This window comes from Eubalaena glacialis, chromosome 7, assembly GCF_028564815.1.
Source record: "Eubalaena glacialis isolate mEubGla1 chromosome 7, mEubGla1.1.hap2.+ XY, whole genome shotgun sequence".
Lineage (NCBI taxonomy): Eukaryota > Metazoa > Chordata > Mammalia > Artiodactyla > Balaenidae > Eubalaena > Eubalaena glacialis.
In genome coordinates, this window is record NC_083722.1 from 41,691,088 (window position 1) to 41,712,779 (window position 21,692).

The 21,692-nt window shown below is 44.9% G+C and overlaps 1 protein-coding gene across 1 annotated transcript in view; it reads right to left on the reverse strand.

The window, feature by feature from the left end:
- GCLC (glutamate-cysteine ligase catalytic subunit) overlaps positions 1 to 20,478 on the reverse strand; it is a 38,987-nt gene extending 18,509 nt beyond the window's left edge. Inside the window, exons 1-3 of the mRNA XM_061196430.1 lie at positions 19,879 to 20,478; positions 2,166 to 2,278; positions 1,156 to 1,338 (exon numbers count right to left, since the gene is read on the reverse strand). Coding sequence (XP_061052413.1) covers positions 1,156 to 1,338; positions 2,166 to 2,278; positions 19,879 to 20,028 — 446 coding nt within the window. The 5' untranslated portion in view covers positions 20,029 to 20,478. The remainder of the gene's footprint in view (positions 1 to 1,155; positions 1,339 to 2,165; positions 2,279 to 19,878) is intronic.
- Positions 20,479 to 21,692: the final 1,214 nt, after the last annotated feature.

Genomic DNA, 21,692 nt, shown 5'->3' on the forward strand with positions numbered 1-21,692 from the left:
CACACTACAGTTGCACCTGTTTACAGAAAGAGAATCACCCTGTTTACACTGAAGAAACTGAGTTTTCCTCTCTCCCTCTTGATCCCGAAATAAAACTTCCCTTATCATTTAACTGTGGATGTAAGGTGAGGCTTCTACAAACAAATAATTATTATCTTTGTTTTGTTTACAAATCCAAAAATGCCCTCTCATCATAAAAGATATGGTTAGGCTTTTTAAAAAAAAATTAGATTTTTAGAATAAAACTTATTCCTAGCTCAACTCTCCTCCCTTCATAATAACTTAAGAGAAGGAAAAAGATACTTCTCTAAATGTCTGATGAGTTGTTTAAATAAGGTTTCAACTATTTATATGTGACCATGGAGATTTTAAAAAAGAAAATTCCCTTTAAGTGTCCCAAGACCAGTGGTATGACTGTGAATGCCTATGTTCATCGTGGACATTTATCAGGAAAAAAAAAGAAGGCATAAAAATAGTTCAGAGTGTTCCAGGCCACGGATACCAATCCCCAAAGTGCTTTTGAACTTTGGGGAGGTAAGCATACTTTGCCACAATCTGACAGATATCTAGCAGAGATAACCAGATTTACGATTTGGTAGAACTGCATTCTTGAGTACAGGGCCTACGTATAATTGTGTGATATTTACGTACCTCACACTAAGCTAAGGACAGAATTTCACTGTTCATATTTACCTTATATTTACTCTTATGAAACTTTAGCCATAACTAGATTTGATGACAAATCCTAAATCTTTTCAGCACAATCCAAACATGACCCAGTGACTCCCTTATTCTTTGTTAATATGCATCAACAGACCCTGGGAGCGCTGATGCCAGCCCCCCATCGGGGGCCCCCGATCTGATCTGGGGGTCAACGCACATCCTTCCTTGTGCACTGCTCCTTCCCCTCGGCCTGAGGAGTCTGTGGCCCTCGGGTCCTTCCACAGTCCCCCCGGCCACCACCACCACTGGCAGAGGCTGGCATGCGACTCTGCCTGCAGCTCTAATGTTACAGATTCTATCAGACACGGTGTGATGAGGATGAACTGTCTGCAAAGCATGAGAGCTGTGGGGTCAAGTGCTGGGTTGTGATCTGCTCTCTTGATACCCGGATGCTCTGAAATGCCAGCCATGCACGTTGACACAGGGACTAACCTGGGAAACGAAGTGATTGTGCAGAGGGCCTGGTTTTCCCCCAGTAGAGATGTCGCTTCCTTGCGGCGCTTCCTCATGTTGTCCTCGACCGTGTTGAACTCAGACATGGTCCCTCCGTACGGCTGGCCAGGTGTCCCCTCGATCATGTAGCTCCCATACTCCGGTCTCCAAAGGGTAGGGTGGCTGCAGAGGAGAAAAGGCTTCAGTCCATCTTATTCTTCTGCTGCAGTCTGCTCCATGTTTAGTTTTGAAAAAGTTGCTTCCAAAAATTTAGAAACCACTGGGTATACAAGAAGCCAAGAACTCTTTACAATTCCCAGTGGCTGTTAATCTTCCACAGCTTTTCAACTACGTAAGGGTTACAAGCGCTGGGTCTAAAATATTTATAAATAACTGAGACACACACAGGGCATGCACTGTCCAAGGCAAGCAAGCTTGTCCACTCTGCGGGGAAGGACGTGGGGATTTAAGGCCTCCTTCAGTTTAAGACTGGGTTCCAAATGCAAACCCAGCCTCCCAAATTTTAGTGGGTAGAAAAATGAACTGGAGGTACATGCCCCCTTCACCTCTGTCTACTGAAATAAAGAAATATTTAAAAAACATCCTGCCAGCCAAGCAAAACCCATCTGCAAGTTTTCTCTGACACCATGGTTTGTGATCTTGGTAACTGCCAATTAAAAAAAAAAATAGTAAACAGACTTTATATTGAGTTTACTCTTCTAAGTGCTTATTAACGTATTTAGAATGTCTACACCCTAAGAGGTAGGTATTATTATTATCCCTGATTTACAGTTGAGGAAACTGAGGCACAGAGAAGTTAAGTACCTCGCCTAAGGGTACCCAGCTATTAAGCAGAGGAAGCAGGAGTTGAACCCAGGCAACTGGGAACCGGAGCCAGAGTCCTAAACTGCTGTGCTCTCCTGTCTCCTGTACATGGGAGGAAAGATGATATTCCAGTGGTTCTAACAGTTTCAGAAACTCTCAAAGAAGCCTTCAGTACATCAGCTTACTTTGGGTTTGTCCTTTCCCCCTTTTCTTGCAGAGTTTCAAGAAGTTCCTCTCCAGACAGTACCAGTTGGGCTTTTTTATTTTCATGATCAAAAGATACCAACATGTATTCCACCTATTGAAAATAAAGGAGAGAAAGATGAACATTCCTCCAGACTCGTGCTTGATGCGACCTTTAGGAAAAGTAGGGAAACGTGAAGGTTGGAAAGGATGACAGTGTCCTGAGGAGTCACATCTGCTTACACAACGGTGCTTAGTGAGTGAGGTTTGCATAATGTGAAAACCTGGAGAGAATGGCCAACAGTGGCCTTGTGGGAGGACAAGGGCTCTTACGTGATTCCGTCTTCCCCCGTTCTACTTAATACCTTATGGAAAGGTCAAGATGCCCATTTTGACAAATTGTACTTCGAGAAAGAAGTATTTCAAAGCCAGGATTCTGTAAATTGCAGTTGCAAGTAGTGGTCGCATTTTACAACGTATTTCCTCGGTGGGCTTACTGTAAGTTTATGAAAGGGGTTACCTGCGCGGTCTAATCAAGGTAGATTATCCTTCCTCACTGGTAGGTTATTTAATCATCCCACTATGAGCCCCACTAATGGACAGTTAAATCAAAATCAATATAGAGGTGTTCTTTAGGAGTTTCGGCAATTTTGTTTTGGTTTTTCAGGAATAATTTAAGACCACTTCCCCACTCTGAACTCATACAGAATTTACAATGCAAGGTGCACTAGTGCATTCATAACAATACCTGGTGGAATTCTGATAAAAAATCAAGAGTGAAATACCAAAGTAAGACTTTTCTGGGCAGAGTACAAATAGAACCTGCATTTGTTTTCCCTGAAATCGCATGCTGTAAGTCATGATAGTTGGTATTAATAGTGAAGATTGTGACTCACTATTTACGGTTAAAATAAGACACACATCATCCATAGGTAAGTGAAAAGATTGGAGCTGGACCATTTAGGCAAACACTTGAGAGCACCCTTTGCACAAGACCCCAAGACAGAGAAGAGATGGCAAACTTGTGGCACGTGGCAGACCAATCCCCAGAAAGTACTTTTTTTGGCGTATCATAAAAGAGACAAGCAACAATACATCCCCTATCTACCTTATCTACCTGACATTTCACATGTAAATCCAGATCCCAGCCTTAAAAACAAACCAAAGCCCGGAAGCTCAGCAGGAGGCCTGGGTCCAGAGGGGCTGGGGCTGGGCAGCCCCCCTTTGAGGGGGGCTCTGGTCTGCAGACCCACCATCCCGGTGGAAGGCATCTGAGTCAGCCCTCCCTATCACAGAAATAGTACCATTCAAGAGACTGGTTTGCCCTTCAGCTAAGAAATATAAAAGGGGAAAAAATGTTAGTGACCATAGGGAAATAGCCTGGCAGGTTTAAATGACAACAAAAATAAACTTTCGATGAATTTTTATTAGTTGTCGTTATGGACTGAATGTTAGTGCCCCCCCACACCATTCTTACATTGAAGCCCTTAACCCCCAATGTGATGGTATTTAGAAGTGAGGCCTTGGGGGGAGCGAGTAATTAGGTCAGGAGAGTGGGGCCCTTGTGACGCGATTTGTGCCCTTATAAGAAGAGAGGAGAAAGATGATTTCTCTCCACTGTGTGAGAACACAGCGAGAAGGCAGCCTTTTGTAAGCCAGAAAGAGGGATCTCACCTGGAAACCAAATCTACCAGCACCTCTGACCATGGACTTTCCAACCTCCAGAACTGTGAGAAGTAAATGTTTGCTGTTTAAGCCACCCAGTCTGTGGTATTTGTTACAGCAGCCTGAATAGACCGAGAGTTGTCTTACTGATGAGTTCAAGTCATCAGCGCTGAGGTGAAAACAGCACTTAATTTGGAAACAATCTAGTTCCATAAGACTCAGAAGCAGCTACAGGCAGTTCCCTATTTAAGGAGATTGTACTTTGAGAAAGTTCCTCTGTCAATTTCTGCGTACATTAGAAAAAAGGAATTTTCAAATTCCTTTGAAACAATGTTATACAAAGGTCCCTGGGCCACCTCTCTGAAGTATTTAACCTATCATGTGTCTGACCTCTGGAGAGAGGGAACCCATCACTGCGTCCCTGGGGGACAGTGAGGTCCTACATTGCTTCCCAGGCACTGGGATGAAGACTCTGGCCTCCTTACACCCTGGAGAAGGGGTTGCATCCGGGTGGTCAGGCCGAGGAGGGGGAAGGTGCGGTGAAGCTCAGCCCAGGAGGACTGGGCTGCAGGGCCGGGTCCGTAGCCACCCTAAAGAAATTCACAATTCAGGATTCAGGGCCAGCTCCTCCATTCCACCGGCCCAAGCAGTAAGCAGTCTTGACTTCAGCTGGAACCACCCGTTGCATCTAAGAGACCCGGGTTTCTCCTTACACCGACTCCTGAACAATTCCGCAGCCATCTTGTGATAAGGCTCTAACTAGCTGATGACCCATCAGTGCTGAAACACAGCGTCCTGCTGCCTCCACACCTTTTGTCCTTTCGCCCAAAGTCCTGTGGTCGGCAGGTGCTGGGAACACTGCACAGAGCCAGGTGGATGTGGCTCCTGCTCTCAAGCTCACAGGTGGCTGAAATGATAGCCAGTAACTCAAGGGAGCTAAAGGGTCTGGGGCACGTGTAACAGGAGGGTCTGGTCCCGCCTGGGGTATCAGAAGGTTTCCTGGGGGGAGGGGGGTGGCCAGGCAAAGGAGAGGGTCGTCATAAATACAGCCCCCACCCCCGACCCCTGTGCTTCCCCTGACCACCACCCTGACTGCAGCGTAATCACCTGGTTGGCTGCCCAGAGATGAGGATAAACTGGGCCCACCCCTGGAGACCATGTCACAGTAGTCCCGCCTCTAGACTGTAAACTGTTTTAATGCTAGTAACTGTGTCTTCTGCCCAGAAGATGGTTTCCTCACACAGCAAAATACTAATGACCAATATTTCTGAGCACTTTCAACCATCCAGTTGGATGGCACCCATTTCTGTATCTAGCAAGATACTCAAGCCTGGAGCACCCAAAGGGGTGCTAGAACCAATGGCAATGCTACTTGGTTTCAAAATCACTTATAGTGAAATAGGGAAGATCTGCGTGGCAAGACCAGAAGAGCAGCTGTGCCTGAAACAGTGGGTGAACTTGAGGTGACCACCATAGGTCCAGGAACCCTTTGTATATGGTGACATTTTAGACTATAACTGTTGAAATGTTATTTTAAACTGCTCTATTTTCCCTAAAAGGAAATGTTTTAGTAGTTTACTCTAAAGTTACATCAGGGAACTATACTCAATATTTTGTGATAACCCATAAGGGAAAAGAATCTGAAAAAGAATATATATATGTGTATACATATATATGTACGTGTATATACATGTATAACTGAATCACTTTGTTATACACCTGAAACACAACATTGTAAATCAACTATACTTCAAAAAAAAAAAAAAAAGAAACACCCAGGCCAAAAATAAAGTTACATCAAATTCTTATAGTATCTGCTATATTCTGACTTTTCCCCCACTATGAAATGCCATTTCATACCACAGAATAACAAAGGGTGCATGCCAGGAAAGTTTACACAAAATAAACGTGGCCTTGCCCTGGCCTGGTCTTCCTCCAGTGTCCTACACCAGGACTTCAGCTAACAGAGCAGGAGGTTCTTTATGTATAATACATTAATCTCAATTTTAACACTGCATAAAATGATGAATTTCCTATACGATTACGTAAAGTAACTTCCTTGAATCATTACCAAAACAAATTCTTCACATGCCAAGATTAGTAATATGAAGCCTCAGTGAAAAATTTTAAGATTCAGGAGACAGCAGGGAAAATTGTGATGGATCTCATAAAGGGGACAATGACACCTTTCAATAAAGGAAAAAAAAACACCCTCTCCTTTATGGTAGACACTAGTGACCTTTTTAGATTTAAAATTAAAGTAGGTTTTCCCTGGTGTTGCAGTGGTTAAGAATCCACCTGCCAATGCAGGGGACACGGGTTCGAGTCCTAGTCCAGGAAGATCCCACATGCCGTGGAGCAACTAAGCCCGTGCACCACAACTACTGAGCCTGCACTCTAGAGCCCGCGAGCCACAACTACTGAGCCCATGTGCCACATCTACTGAACCTGCGCGCCTAGAGCCCATGCTCTGCAACAAGAGAAGCCACCCAATGAAAAGCCTGCGCGCCGCCATGAAGAGTAGCCCCTGGCTCGCTGCAACTAGAGAAAGCAGCAACGAAGACCCAATGCAGCCAAAAATAAAATAAATAAAATAAATTTATAAAAAATAAAATAAAATTAAAGTAAAATAAAAATTTCAGTTCTTAAGTCCCTAACTGGATATTGCAAACAATTCGATTACTGCAGGAAGTTGTACTGGACAGCACTGGACTTAAACCCGAGAAAAACCACCTCTTGGAATTATATCTGGACACACTTACTGATGCATTACTGCTGGTGCAAAGGAAAGCCCTGCATGCCGATCTGCTCTTTCATGTCCTACAAATGGTGTGAGATGTTTACTTTTTGGGCCTCTGAATTGACACTGGCTGATTTTTTTTAACCATGCCACTACACTTCAGGCGTGTGTCAGTTTTCATTTTCTGATGGTTACAAAGACCAGGCTAAGTCACTCCTACCTTATTTCTGAACCAAAGTGGAACCCAACCAGTCTGCTCCCACAAATTAACCTCACAAAAGAGAGCACATCACGTGAAGTTACCAAAGGGGATGTTTGCTGTGGCCACCAACACGGGCACTCTGCAACTTAGAAACCTAAGCCAGAAGACACGTCCTCCTAAAGAAATAATATTGTAAATATAAATAGTTCTTATTTACCTCAAAACACCTGCAGGTTAGTACTATAGCTTCTGGGTTCTGAGGACAAGTGAATTCTTCGCTTCTTTCCTGAGAACAGGGTCCTGGTCACCACGTGGCTGACAAGAGAGGGTGTCTTGGACCAGCTGCTCTGCAGCGCTTAGCTGGGGAGGGGGCGGTGAGGGGGTGAGAGGTCAGGGCCCCTGAAGGACTCCCACGAGGTAAAGGAGAACTCAGGGCTTCAACAGGGCTGGCTCAGGGCCCCAGGCTCTCCTGGAGCAGGTGACTGACAAAGCAAGCTAGGTCCCTGTAAGTGTGTTTAGAGATGAAGTTGGCCCAAATTCAGGGACCACCATCGAGAGATGAGAAATTCGGGGCTTGAGTTCTTAGGAACTGGTGATAGATTAACCCACCCAACAAAGGGAGGGTGATGCTTTCTAAAGAGACCTAGAGCCAGTGCCTAAACAGGACGTGCAACTCCTAAGTCACTGCTGTGCTCAGAGGGCCCCTGGGGCCCCCAGGGGCAGGTGACAGCGATTCCAGACCTCCAAGACCAATGCCATTTCACCACAATGAGGGTCTCCTTCATAACCGCATCTGATGGTGCGTGGATGCTGAGGCAGGTCCCACCAAGAGAACAGTTCTGACCTGCTGAAGACAGGGTCTGCAGGATGCAGACCTGCTAATACAAACCCCTTCCTGCCATACCTGGAATTCAAGGGAAAGGATTACAATCTCAAACAGATAAACCAGAGCTCCTGACTCGGGGCTCTGATGCTGGCCCCACTACCTGCTGCCCGGGACAAGGTCCGCCTGGCAGCATAGCTATCAAGTGAGGTCAGCCTCATCCCCACAGAGGCTCATCCGTGTCTGCCCTTTCACAGGGCTAGGCTGCCAGCAGAAGATTAGCTGGAAAGGCCGCAGCCACATCGCTAAACCTGTTAGCATTTGCCCTGCGGACCGAGAAATTGACCACACATCCTCGACTTTTCAGATCTGAAAGTGCAGCTGGCATTTCACTAGGAGGGAATCACTGGTCATCTGGTAACCAAAAACACCAAAGCTTGCACTTGTTGCTCGAGACCTTTATCAAAGCAGCCCACCCCCCTTGTTACCCCACCCCACACCCTACTCCTTTCCCTTCCACCTCCAGCCTCGTCTCGGGTTGGAGCCTCGTTTGAATCTTAGTAACATCTGTGTTTTTTTCTTGTATAAAATGAGGATAACGCCTACCTCAGGGGGCCACTGGGGAGGAGCACACAAAATAACACGTGTCAAGTGCCTAAAGTGGCAGTTGAGTACACATATCCTCACGTGTTAGTGATTATTTTCTAGCTCTCGGGCAGGGACACACGTATTGAGGCAGAACAGTGTCTTTTAAGTGTTCTTACGGGTCCATGGTGGCCTGTAATCAACATCACCAAAAAACATTGAAATGAGTAGAATAAATACCAGAATATGTCATTCATGGGAAAGGAAGTACTATTTCACCCAAATACTGTTTCGCGCAGCGTTTGTTTCAGGTACTCGCAGTCTGAGTAAAAGGAAAGACTTCGTGCAGAACACCGCCAGCTCTGCGACAGCGGGCACAGGTCAAGTCACCCCCCTCCCGGACACTTTCAAATGGCTCAGACTCAGCACATCTTAGCACCCTCACCACGTGTGCCGCCCCTCCACTCCAGCCCCGCCCCCCAGGCTGCACCCATGCAGGCCTTCCTTCTGCTTCTCCGCCAGCCAACCACTCCAGGGCCTGGACAGCACCTCTGTGTAGCTGTCCCTTCAAGTAGCTGGCTCCTGACGGGCTCTAGTCAAGTGCTACCTCTTCAGAGCAACCTTGGCTAACACCCAACACTAGGACCTCTCTTGTCCCACGCCCAAGGGTGCCACCCACACTAGTGCCTTGTGGAGTTGTGGAAGTGGTTACCCAGGCCAGAGCAGTCTTAATTTTCCCTCTCTCCTCACAAATATTACAATTATGGACATTTGGAACATGTTCTAATCTAACAAAGTGTCCCTTCCAACTCTAAACTACTATGTCTGTCATTAAACTCTTCCAGAGATTCTTGTGGTATAAAACCATCCATTTTTCTTTCCCTCTCAAAGATAAGACATTACACACACTGCATTGCCAGGAAGGGAATTTTTTTCAATTGCATCATCTTGCTACCTAAGCTCACCCCTTCTAAGCACATGATCTCTTAAATTGTATGCATATATCAGTGGAAATCTTTCTAAAATTGATTACGCCCTCTTCTGCTACAATAGGAAGATACTAAACATACTTCCACTTTTTTATTAAGGCTTCAGACTCGGGGCAATTTCATTTCTTTAACAGAGCAAGGCCCTGGGAGGCACCGGCTGCCGTGTCTAGATCTGCTTTTCCAAGCTGCTCTCCGACTTGGTCTCTCATTGCTGCCTCGACTGACTTTTTTGTAGTTCATCCTGACCTGAGGAAGGAAATGACCAGCTTGCAGGAATTGTGTATAAAGTGAGCAATCTCCGGGTGAGGGCTTGAGACAGGCTTCCAGGAGTAAAGTACACGCACTCTGTACTGAGAGGGCTTTTGCTTGCTTCCTAGTTCTCGCTGTCTGTGTTCTGGGGCCGGCAGCTCCTGAGCCCTGAATACCACTCACACAGCCATGGAGGGAGGACCACAGGCAGGGCTGCTGCCGCATGGTGTGTTGGACGATATGCCTTCCAAGTGCCCGACTTGTGTAAATACGTGAACGCTTTAGCGGGAAATGAGGGAAGCACTCCCAAATAATCTTTTTAACGTCGCTCTGAGGCTTACAGTGCTCAGAGTATCCTTTCAAGCAAAAAACTTTTTAAATTAAAAAATGTAAACTTTCACGGAGGCTCTCGCCTTCAGGGTTTGTTTTAACTCTGCTAAATCAGCATCCAGTTCAAAAAAAAGGAAGGTGTTAACTAAATCCAAAGGACTGAAAAAAGGGCCTGGGGGATGGGAGACAAGACAGTGGGTTTGTGTGAACATTTATGTAATAAGGAACATCTGGTTTGGGGGTTCTTTTGTAATCTTGTTGTGGAAATAAGTTTAATTACTAAATCCTGACCATAACAGACACAAACATCTAAGAACACAGAAAGCTCTCCAAACAGTGTCCAACAGAGTAGAGCCGAGGGCATATGAATGCTGCAAAAATATACCAACCTAGATAACCAAGTTTTCTGGATACCTATAAAAGATGTGATCTTTTGGCTAGAAGTCTGACGCTTATTTATGTTTCTTTAACTTCTGAAACAATGTCTGAGAAACCCAGCCTTTAAGTGGAGGAGATTCAGGGTCATCATTCTAAATTACTTAATCCTTTATGATCAGTTTCAATATACAATCCCCGTGGCTACTAAGTAACAAAAATGCATATGCTTTCCCAAATCAATTCTGTTTCTTTCTGAAAATCATAACCAAGATTTCAAGGACCCTACAAGCTGTGAAAACATGCATGGGCTTTGGGCCATTTATTTTGGCAGGAAACCAATTTTTGCTCTTTTCCCAAGTTCTTAGTATGTTCGAGATAGGTCGCTGCCAAAGCCTCCAGTCCCCTAACCGGCCAACTCCGGCTTCACTTCCGTTCCCATCCTAGCACCCCTCTCGAAAGCCTGCCACCCTTCCTGCCCCCAGGGCAGCCCTACTGCCCCCACTGGTCCTACTCCAGATCCCACACACGTCCAGGTCCTTCTGTGTGTATCAGCAGGGTTCGGAGGTGATGGCCATGCTTCCTCTCTGGGTTAGTCATCTCGCGCTCCTCCTTGGTTTTAACCCCACCTTTAGGCCCGCGGCTGCCCTGCCACACACACGGCCAGCTCAGATGTTGCTCCAGCTCCCTCTGCACTGTCTACCTGGCATCTCCGCTGTATGAGCACTGGGCTCCTTCACCCAGGAGGTCCCAAAGCAGAAGATCCAAGCAGTTCCCCAGGAACCATCCCCACAGGCTACACTCTCTCCCCTCCCTCAGCATCGAGGTGACCTCTGCAGTGGGAGCTCCCAGCCTCTAGTTACCCTCCCAGCCCGTTTTCCCCACGACCGCCGAAGGGACCCAGGATTAGTCTCCCTGTACGATTCCTGGACTGACAATACCACGTCTCCTGGCGTGGTCCATTACAAAGGACCTTGACATATATACACTTGACATATATATAAAATGGATAACTAATAAGAACCTGCTGTATAAAAAAATAAATAAAATAAAATTCAGAAATTCAAAAAAAAAGGATATATGTATATGTATAACTGAATCAATTTGTCGTACATCTAAAACTAACACAACACTGTAAATCAACTACAGTCCAATATAAAAAAATTAATTAAAAAAACAAAAAAACCCCCAAAAAAACAAAGGACCTTCGACAGCCTCAGCCTCTAGCCACTCTCCTTGCCCTGCTCTGGTACCACGCCACGGCAGTGATCCTCAACTGCAGGCACTTCACAGTCGCACGTCTGCACGCACCCTTCCCTTGCGCTCTCTGTCTCCCTTTGAGATCCTCCCAGGAGGTCCCCCACTCCGCCCCCCATCTCTAAGACTCCCAGGATCTCCAGGCACAGAGCAAACTCCTCCCCTCCTCCCTCCAGCCTGTCCCCCGACCCTGCCATGCCACTGGAGTTCTTCAAGGGCAGGCAGATTCTCCCTTTTCTTGGTTTCTCTCTTCAACCTCATGACCTACCACAGTAAGTCCTTAATAAACAGGAGTCACTCAATAAATACTTAAAAGTCATCCATCATGGAAATAAAGCCTTTAGTGTTTGCCACATATAAGTGAAGCTTAAGTCTCAGTTTTTCTGAAGGAAACAGTCTGTGATAATATCTTGCTTTTTTTTTTTTTTTTATAGAAACATTATGGGGTTCAAACAGGTTTACTTAGGAAGTTAAGGAAAAGGTTTTAGAAACCTAACATCTATGGGTTTGTAATTAGATTACTTTTTCAGTAGCCAGTAAAGTACGTTCTCTTTGAAAAATCCTAAAACCCAAAAGGTGACAGGATAAGGAAACGGATTCTACTATCTCTTGTACACATTTCCTGATTTTTGTAATTTGTGTGGCATTTAAAGCATTCTGAAACAGTCAAATTGTTAAAAGATACAATTAGAAATTATATATATATATAAAAGCATGCAATTCAAAACCAAATGATAGACTTTTTTGATTACTCTTGCAGATGAGGAAATTGTGGTTCAAAGAATTTAAGTTCTGTATCTAAGATCACACAACTGTTTGGAGGAAGACTTGGGGCTGCACTCCCATCTTCAAGTTAGTCCATTCTTAAACATGTATGCAAACTTCAAAATAATTGTGTTTTCACCAAATACCCAGTCATAGGATGATAATAGTCGTACTAAGTGATGAACATTACAGCATAAAGGCAAAGAAAATCCTGACTTTAAAAACTTGGCTATATCTAGGTTGCTGGAGATATAACCATGAGGGTAGCTAGCCTTTGGACAAAGTTTATAGACAAAGGAGAGCAGAGCTGAAAGAAAAGGTAGAAAGACTTCCACTTCCGATCAAGATGGAGTAATAGTGATCAATTTCACCCCTCCCCCCCCCAAAAAAAAGAGAGAAAGAGAGAAAATATATAAAAGAATTTTCAAGACACTGGACATCAAATAACAAAGGGCAGAGATCCCTGTGATAGGAGAGACAATTTTAAAGTGAGTGAGCCCTACAAATGCCCCAGCTTCCTGCCTGGCGAGAGGCACTAGATCATGGGCAGGGAGGTGAAGCAGAGCCCAGGGTGGGAGTGGGGGTTTGGTGGGGGGAAGGACTCCCTGAATTGAAGAGATAGAGCTGAATATCCGAGGAAACCAAGTAATTTAGAGGTCACAGGACCAAGTACCAAAGAGAAGAGAGCTGCACAGACAATTCCGGAGATCTGCAGAGGGTCCCCCCTTAAGGACTCGGTAGTAAATCGACCCACACATGAGAGGTGAGGACCCAAAGCTGGGACAGGGTGCTTTCCCCCCAGCCAGAATGGAATAACTCCTAGTTCAGGGCATTGAGGAAGGTACCCCTGAAGGCCTTGCCTTCACAGAAGAGAATAATTAGCCCTAAACTGACACTCTTCCGGACCTGCTGAATAAATTGTAAAAGCAAGACCTGAAAGGATCAAACCATCTCCAAATAACTATATTCCAGAACAAAGCTTAAGAATACGTTTAGGAAAACGCAAATATCAAGCACCCAACGAGGTAAAATTCACAATGTCTGGCATCCAATCAAAGACTACCAGGCATGCAAAGAAGCAGAGAAACCTACTCAAAATGTAGAGAAAAAGTCATTTGAACCTGACTTTAAATGACAAAGATGATAGAATTAGCAAAGACATTAAAACAGTTATAGAACTGTATTCCCTACGTTCAAAAACAGTATAGTAAGGTTGCAGGATACAACATAAATACACAAAATCAATTTTATTTTAATATATTAGCAACAACAATCAGAAATTATAACTTAAAGAGTAATACCATTTACAATAAAAAAAAAATGGAACACTCAGTGATACATCTGACAAAGGCATGAAAGACTTGTTCACTGAAAACTACAAAACACTGATGAGAGAAATTAAACAAGTGGAGAGATATACTCGTTCATGGGCTGGAAGCATCATTGTTAAGATGTCAATTCTCCCCAAACAATCTTCGGATTCGACGCAACCACAGTCAACATCCCGGTAGGGTTTGTTTTGGGTAGAAACTGCCAAGATGTTCTAAAATTCATGTGTAAATTCAAAGGACCTAAAAGAGTCAAAATTAGTTGAAAAAGAGCAAAGTTGGAGAGGTAAGACTACCTGATCTCACAATTTATTAAAAATTATAGCAATAAAAAGTGTGGTACTGGCATAAGGACAGACAAATAGAGCAATGGAACAGTACAAAGAGTCCAGAAATGAAACCACACATAGACAACTGATATTAGACAAATGTGCAAGGGCCTTCGGCAGTGGAGAAAGGATAGTCTTTTCAACAAGTGGTGCTAGGGCACTGTGCAAAAGCAACCAAACCCAAAAATCCATACCCTGCATCATATACAAAAGTTAACTCCAAAAGGATCATAGACCTAAATAGTAAACCTAAGACCATAAAACTTCTAGAGGAAAATACAGGAGAAAACCTTAGATAATGAAAGATTTCCTAGAGAGAAAAACAAACTCTATGTTAGAGGCTCAGATAATATTCTGACATCTTTTCTCAAGATACGGGGCCTTACACTGAACATTACCTAGGTCTCTCCTTCAAAATGAAGCTACAGAGTTCTAGTTAGTACATTTGCTAACACCACTACTAGACATTCCTAGAAGTGGTACCTTTAGAAGTGATATCCTGGACATTCCTCTTCACAAAGAGGAATTCAACAGTGATGTGGTGGGGTCACAGTAACTTGTTCAGGAGTCCAGAAACATGTTCTAGGGGAGCCACATGTGCAGAAGGAATAAACATTTTCCTCCCACTGTGTTTTCGCCATATCTTTAAAGTACATCAAAACCTCTACGTATCCAAAGACCTCTACAAACTAATCCTACCTGTTCACCACACTGACAACACCACCAGGCACAGAACGCTCACACACCAATGCTATTTCTCACCTTTCTGCCTTTATTACACTGCTCACTTGCCTGGAATGCTTTCCCTTCTCTTCATATAAATAACGACCCTAATTCTCTAGGGCAGCTTCCCAAAGATGGTGCCTGAAGCATCAGAATCACCTGGGGTGCTGTGTGTCTCACATGTCTGCAAAGGGCACAAGGGAACTTCTGGAGGGTGATGGAAGTGTTATATATACACAGATGTTTCCTATTTTTTAATTTTGACTGTGGTTGCAGATATCTGGTTGTATACACTTGTTAGAAGTCATTGAGCTCTGTGTTTAAAATGGGTGCGTATTATTGTATGTAAATTATAATTCAATGAAATTGGTTTAAAAAGAAAGCCCACATAAAACTATATAACACAAAATGAGCAGGGGGAAAAAATCCCAAACTGAGATGGACACCAGAAGTGATAGTCAAGCTCACATTTAAGCCAAGCTTAAATTCTTAGCCTCAATTCCTAATACACAGTTGACCCTTGAACAATGAGGGGGTTAGGGATGCTGACTCTCCCCACAGCCAAATATCTGCATATAAATTTTATGGTCTGGATCATGTGGTACTCTACTACGTTATTTATTGGAAAAAAATCCATGTATAAGTGGACAAGTGCAGCTCGAATCCATGTTATTTAAAGCTCAACTGTACACACAGTCAGTTATCTGGTTTTCTAACCTTCAGAAATGAACCTCTTGGTTATAAAAGGTAATGTTGAAAAAAAAAATATCACCAGAAAGCTCCAACCATACTTCACTCTTTTTCCTGGATTTCACCACCGTGCTTTAGACACATCAGTAAATGCTGATAAACTAATGTCCACAGTGACAGCAAGAGACAGAAAGATGACGCAACTGTGCTTTGTGTGCAGAGAGCACACAATGACCTACGGAATCTTCATGAATTCTCAGAGTAATTTGTGCTCAATACCTTATTCTAAGAAGTCATTGTCAAATAATGCATTTTAAAAACACAATTTAGATTCTGAAATGCAGTTTAGAAATACCATAAACAATTACTAAGCTAATGGAATACAATTATATCTGAATGGGCAAATTTCAGTTAAAAACCGGCAAACATGGAATGCCTCATTCCCCAATAACCATGGCTATTTAAATGATATATTTTAAATGAGATATCCTGGGTATTTAAACATTTCCAAGTGAACATTTATGAGTCTTACTTAAAAGACTAGGCACTTATTTGTAAACCATTCCAACAACATTATCTCATTTAATCTTACTAACTCTACAAGGAAGGTATTACTCTCCCCATTTTACAGATGACAAAACTGACATAAGCACTTCGTCCAAAGCTACACAGAACCTTCAATTAGACTCAAATGACTATGCTTTTGTCCATTCTAGATTTATAGCTTAGGATGTTATTTTTGCTATAGGATCATAAGCTTACTGATTAACAAGCTATGCATTTTCTAATTAGTCATGTAAGCATTCTTAACCTACATAGGTAATTTGAAGTTCAAACTATGAATGATATGCCAGCCCTTTATAAATCCCATCTCAGTTCTTACTGGTTTTACACATGATAATAACGCACTCATAAATATTAAAGATGTATATTTCTCTCAAAGTTCTCATGGATTTACCTGCTAATTAGAGCACAATTGACCTTCTTGCCTTTGAAAGGCAAAAAAGAAAAGAAAAATCAGAAAAAATGTTTCCTTTAAAATGTTTTTCTGACACCTCTGTAACCTGGAGAGTTTGAACTCTGTAAAAAGAGATTTGATGAAATCTCATACATTGTACATATTCCAAAACCTGATGTAATGTGTTTAAGAAATGGACCTGGAGTCAGACAGATTTCAATTCTGATAATGCCTCTGCCACTAAGTAGCTGAAGAGGCTGGCAGGTAGCTGACACTAGAGGGATATTAGGAAGCATTCAAGAGTCGTATTTACTGCCACATTTGCAGTGTTTATAAACTTCCTAGGTTTGTCTTTTAATGTGCATACTCCAACTTACAAACAAAATCTGTACCTAAAAAGTTGTGTGTGGGCTGTGAAGAGAGAAGTGCTTACTTTTTTGCATAAAAGAACGCTTGGCAAGCATCAGGGCCCCCAGGAACACCCATCTCACCTCCCCCTCACCCCCATCTGGGGCAGCATGAAGTATCTTCCCAGTACCTGGGAGTTAGAACTTCGATTACCCATAATAACAGCATGATCAATGGGTTGGGACCAGCCACACTAAAGGCGAAACTCGCATCTGTAAGCTGACCTGGGAATCTGCCTGTTTCTAAGGTTCTCACAGGAAAATACTTCTGAATTCCAAAAAGCCAGCAGACACACACTTGTACAATACAACCATTTTTACCACAGTGACTGGTGGCAGCCTTCTCTTCACTCAGCAGTCTAAAGATGATCCCAGGCAAGTTTCAAAGAGGAACAACCCTCTCATTTTCCAAAGGAGGAAACTGAGGTTCACAACCACAAAGGTGGTTGGCAAGCCTTGGAATACAACACAAGTGCAACTCCAAATCCAAGTTCTTCCTGATAAAACCACCAGAGACAAATACTGTCCTAGCGCCAAGCATTTCCAAAGTGGCAGGCTCTCCCTCCAACCAGATCTACAATGATGGGTTTAGGCTGCTTTTTTTCCTTTTTTAATCCGAGTCCATGGTCCTGTAAGCGCAACATCAAAACTTCCACAAAGAGCAGTATTTTGGTATCACGCTGACCCAGCCCAACATATCACGTCCCAAACACCCCTTTCTGTCTGATGGGGCCATCCTTCATCTCCAGGGCCACGGCACCCACCACACCCTTCTCCACTTTTATCGGCCCAGCCTGACTTTTGGTTGTTTCCTAGGCTTCTGCATACAAACAAGCTCACTTGCAGGCTGATCCTGCCTGCAGACTTTTACTCAGTAGACGTGACAGGGAGTTTCCACTGTGTGCAAGGATCAGGGCTAACAGTGTTAACGTCCTGCTCTTTCTCAGAGGCTCACCTCATCAGGGAGGTCTGCCACGATAAATGTGGGACTCTGACTTTCAAACCCCGTAACTGCAACCACAGTAAGAAATAATTTACATGCACCCAATATACCACCCCTACACACACTCTCAAATAACTCGTTTGACATAATATTCTCACTATGTGTGATAAACCAATACTCTTCATCCTACCCCATTTCAATTTTTAAAGTCTCGGAGAGAAAAAAATCTAGGGGGAGAGGAGAGATCATAAAATACACACAGTACACAAATAATACACAGTAGTCCCTCGGTATCCACGAGGGACTGGTGCCAGGACCCGCCAGAGATACCTAAATCCGCAGAGGCTCAAGTCCCATAGTTGGCCTTCCATTCAGCATCTGTGGATTCAGCCAACCGTGGATCAGGTAGTATTCACTATCTGACAAAAAAACCTCGTATGAGTAAACCTAGGCTCTAGTTCTTCAAGGGTCAAAATGTCAGATGCTGTAAAGAAACGATGAATTTCAGACTTCTAAAATCTTCTAAATTTATTTCTCAACCCACTAATGGATCATGATCTCCAGTTTGAAAAGTAATTTTCTGTAACATAAGAGTGATTACCTTTACATGATGCTAGAGGAACAAAAGCATCAGCAAATGCTTAGGTGTGAGACAACCCCCCCTCTCCCGCCCAAGTCACATCTCTCTGTCCAGAGATGCAGAGGTACCACAAAGGAGAGTTAGCCCCTGCATGCCACAGGTCAAGGAGAGGAGACAGAATCAAACTGGGGGAGACCAAGGCTTCACTGAAGTGCTATTCCAGGAGTAGGAAGAGTGGGGCTTTTTTCTTAACCACCTGGGAAGTCTTCACAATCTCAATTCTTCCCCTTGGGTCACGCTACCTATTTCCAAGAGGCCTGTCAATACTGGCAGGCAGGAATTTTATTCTTTTTGAAAATCTTACACTCTACCCAGACATGACTGAAGCAGAATTTAAAGTAATAATAAATGATCAGCGGGTTATTTTTTAAATCTAAGATAACTTTTCTACTCCATGGTTTCTGTTAAACAGTAAACTCCTCATTCCAAAGGACATGGGTTTGTTAGTGGAAAAAAAGGAAAGGGAGGTGTGGGAGAGAAAAAAAAATCTAGAGGGAACAGAGGATAGATCATAAAATAAACACAATACACAAATGAATATATAAAATGTCGGATGCTGTTAAAAAAAAAAAAAAAAGAGCTTTAGTCTAAAACTGAAGAATCATCACCAAACATACTGTGCCCCTCTTCCGTCCAATAAAGTATGGCAAACCACTTATGGTAGAAACGTGAATTACTAGTCATGATACTTTTCTAGCTTACAAGAGCACAATTCCTTCAACTGACAGGCAGAAGCATTTTCCAATCATAGAAAAACTAACTTTTTGCAAGGAGAGAGATTCAGCACTGGTGTAGCAGCACCTTGACACTTAGGTAAAAAGTGACAACACTGACAAGGAGATAAATTATTTACACCTGAGCAAGCCATGGAAGGCAAAAGGTAAAAACACGAAAAATATAAACGGACCTTTCCAGATGTCATTTGATTATTTGAACTGTATATACACGTGATTTTTAAAAACAGGAAGGGAAGGCATAAAAAGCTTTGGCAGAAAAGATTTTAAAACTAACAGGAGACAGTGCTTTCCAAATCATTCCAATAAACAATGGTTCAATATTGAGAATCTAGAGGCATTTCACCTCGAAGCAGCACACATGTGGAAGCACAGATTCGGAAAGTTTATATACTAGATCTGGGCCATGGAAAGGCACTAACAAATCCTAACTTTGAAGCTCTCAGAGTTCCCATTTAGAATTAAACCAAGCCATGATTTGTTTTAATTTATATCTATAAAGTGGTGGTCGGGGGGTGGTTGATGAGAAGGAGAAGCTGGAGGTTTAAAAGGTACCAGGATGAGGTGCGGCGGAAGCGAAATCCTGAAGACCTGATTCCTAACAGCAACCGGCCTTCTAGGACAACTTAGTCCCTTTCACGTTAATGGCGTTTTGAGACGGGACCGTGGGTCGATAGGCGGCGGGCAGACACCCCAGCCTGAAAACTCCTCCAGGCACCCAGTGTCACACTTTTGCATGCTCACGCCCTCCCAGCGCCTACTCCGCACTTGCTGAATGGAAACGAACCCCGAATGAATGAATGGGAGAGAGAAATCCGGCCAAAGGCTCGGAGCACGGCCCTGGACAGCGCTGAACGCCCGCGGGCTCGGCGGGGACCCTCAGGGGCGCGGCGGGGACCCTCAGGGCAGCGCAGGGCGCGGACCGAGGGGGCTGGGGCCTCGCCGAACAAAGGGGCGCGGGGCGGCGGGGGCCGGGCGCTCACCTCGTCGCCCCACTTGAGCACGTCCTTGTGCCGGTCCTTGACGGCGTGGTAGATGTGCAGGAACTGGAGGATCCCGTGCAGTCGCACGTGGTCGGCGTGGCGCTGGGTCTCCTCCCAGCTCAGTGGCGAGCCCTGGGACAGTAGCCCCATGGCCGCCCCCTCGCCTCGCCCTCTGGACCGGCGGCGGCCGCTCCGGGCTCCCGGCGCGCGGCGCGGGCCGGACACTCAGTTGCCCACGGAAGGCGGCGGCGGCTCAGCCCCGAGGGGGCGCCCTCGGGCCGCAGCCGGCGGAGGGAAGGTCCGGTCCGCTCCGGCTGCCCGGCGCGAGATACTCGCCGTCCGGGGGACCGACCCAGGGGTCGGGTGCACCGCGCGGACGGAGGCGGCGGACCGGGGGGCGGGCTGGGCGGCCCTCTGCCCGACGGCCTGGCCGCTCGCCCGCTCCGGCTCCCGCCCCGCTCCTGCTCCGAGGCGGCGGCGGTGGCCCCCACAGCCGCGGCGCGGCGGCGGCTCTCGCTTCTCTTTGCCGGTGTCCTGCACTAGCTCCTTCCTACTTGTGACCAAAACCTGCGCCGCTGAGCATGCCCAGTGCCTCCGACCACTCACCGCTCCCCAGCGCGATCCGCCGCTCCGGATTTTATATACTGCGGGCTGGGACGGGGAAAGGAGGCGGTGCGGGCGAGGAGGCGTGGCCGAGCACTCGCGGAGACTCAGAGGCTGCGGGGTAGGCGTGCGCAGGCGTGGTTAGGGCGGAGTCCAAGGGGAGGGGCTCACCAGGCCGGGGTCAGCCTCGCTTTAAGCAAACGCGATGTGTAAAAATCCGTTTTCTCTAACCCAAAGAGAGAAACTCTGCATTGGGGAAGAAGTTTCATTATTCGAATTAATGAAGAATCCACCATATTATTTTTTATGGAGAGAAGCGCCTCACACTTATAAAACCAGGGTGAGAGCAGCAAGGTGTGGCAAGAAAATTTGTCTACAGGTTTTTAGACGTGTACATAAGTATTTGTGTAGTCTCTAACTATTTATTTGATGACATATGTTCTGTGGATGGCACAGACACCATTCATTGCAACCAAAGGGGCTTTGTCAACATTTCCATAAGGATCGTTAGAAGGAGTCATCTCCAAAGTATATCCCCCATCCAAACCTAGGATTCAACCATCAAGTGATTAAAATGATGCTCATGTGAGCTTACCACGGGGTGGAAGGTTTTAGAAACAGCTGGAGTTGGCCCTATCCTGGCGGGAAAGGGAAGGAACGAGGTACCTCGCCCCCAAGTAGTTGTTCAAAAAATATGTCAACAGAGCAATGAGATGACAGATCAGGGGGAAAGTGACAGCAACTAGATCATATGTGTACTGAGACCAGAAAGTGTGTACTTACTGTGCCCTCTTCCCTCACACCACAAAGTTAACATTTAGTGACCACTTACTGACTGACAAATGGGTACATGATCATAGAAGTCTCTTCTCCCACACCCTTCATATTGGCTGTGCCCATCTCAGGGCTTGGGGACATGGATACCCAAGGTCTGGCTGTAATGTCCACAGGGGTGTATGTATATGTGTCTGGAGTGTGGGTGGGGATGTGAGGGGGTTTGAAGCTCAGTAGATGAGGTTTCAATCATCTGTTTCAACAGCCAGGATAAAAACCAAGTCTCATTCTACTTTGTCCACAGCCCCCTCTTCCTTGTACCCTCCCCACCAACCTCACTAGACCTGTGCGGTCCTGGCTTTCTGCTGTTTTTTCTGCTTGGAATTCTCCACCTGACACAATCCTGTTCATTCTTTGAGTTCCAGTTACTCCTCTCT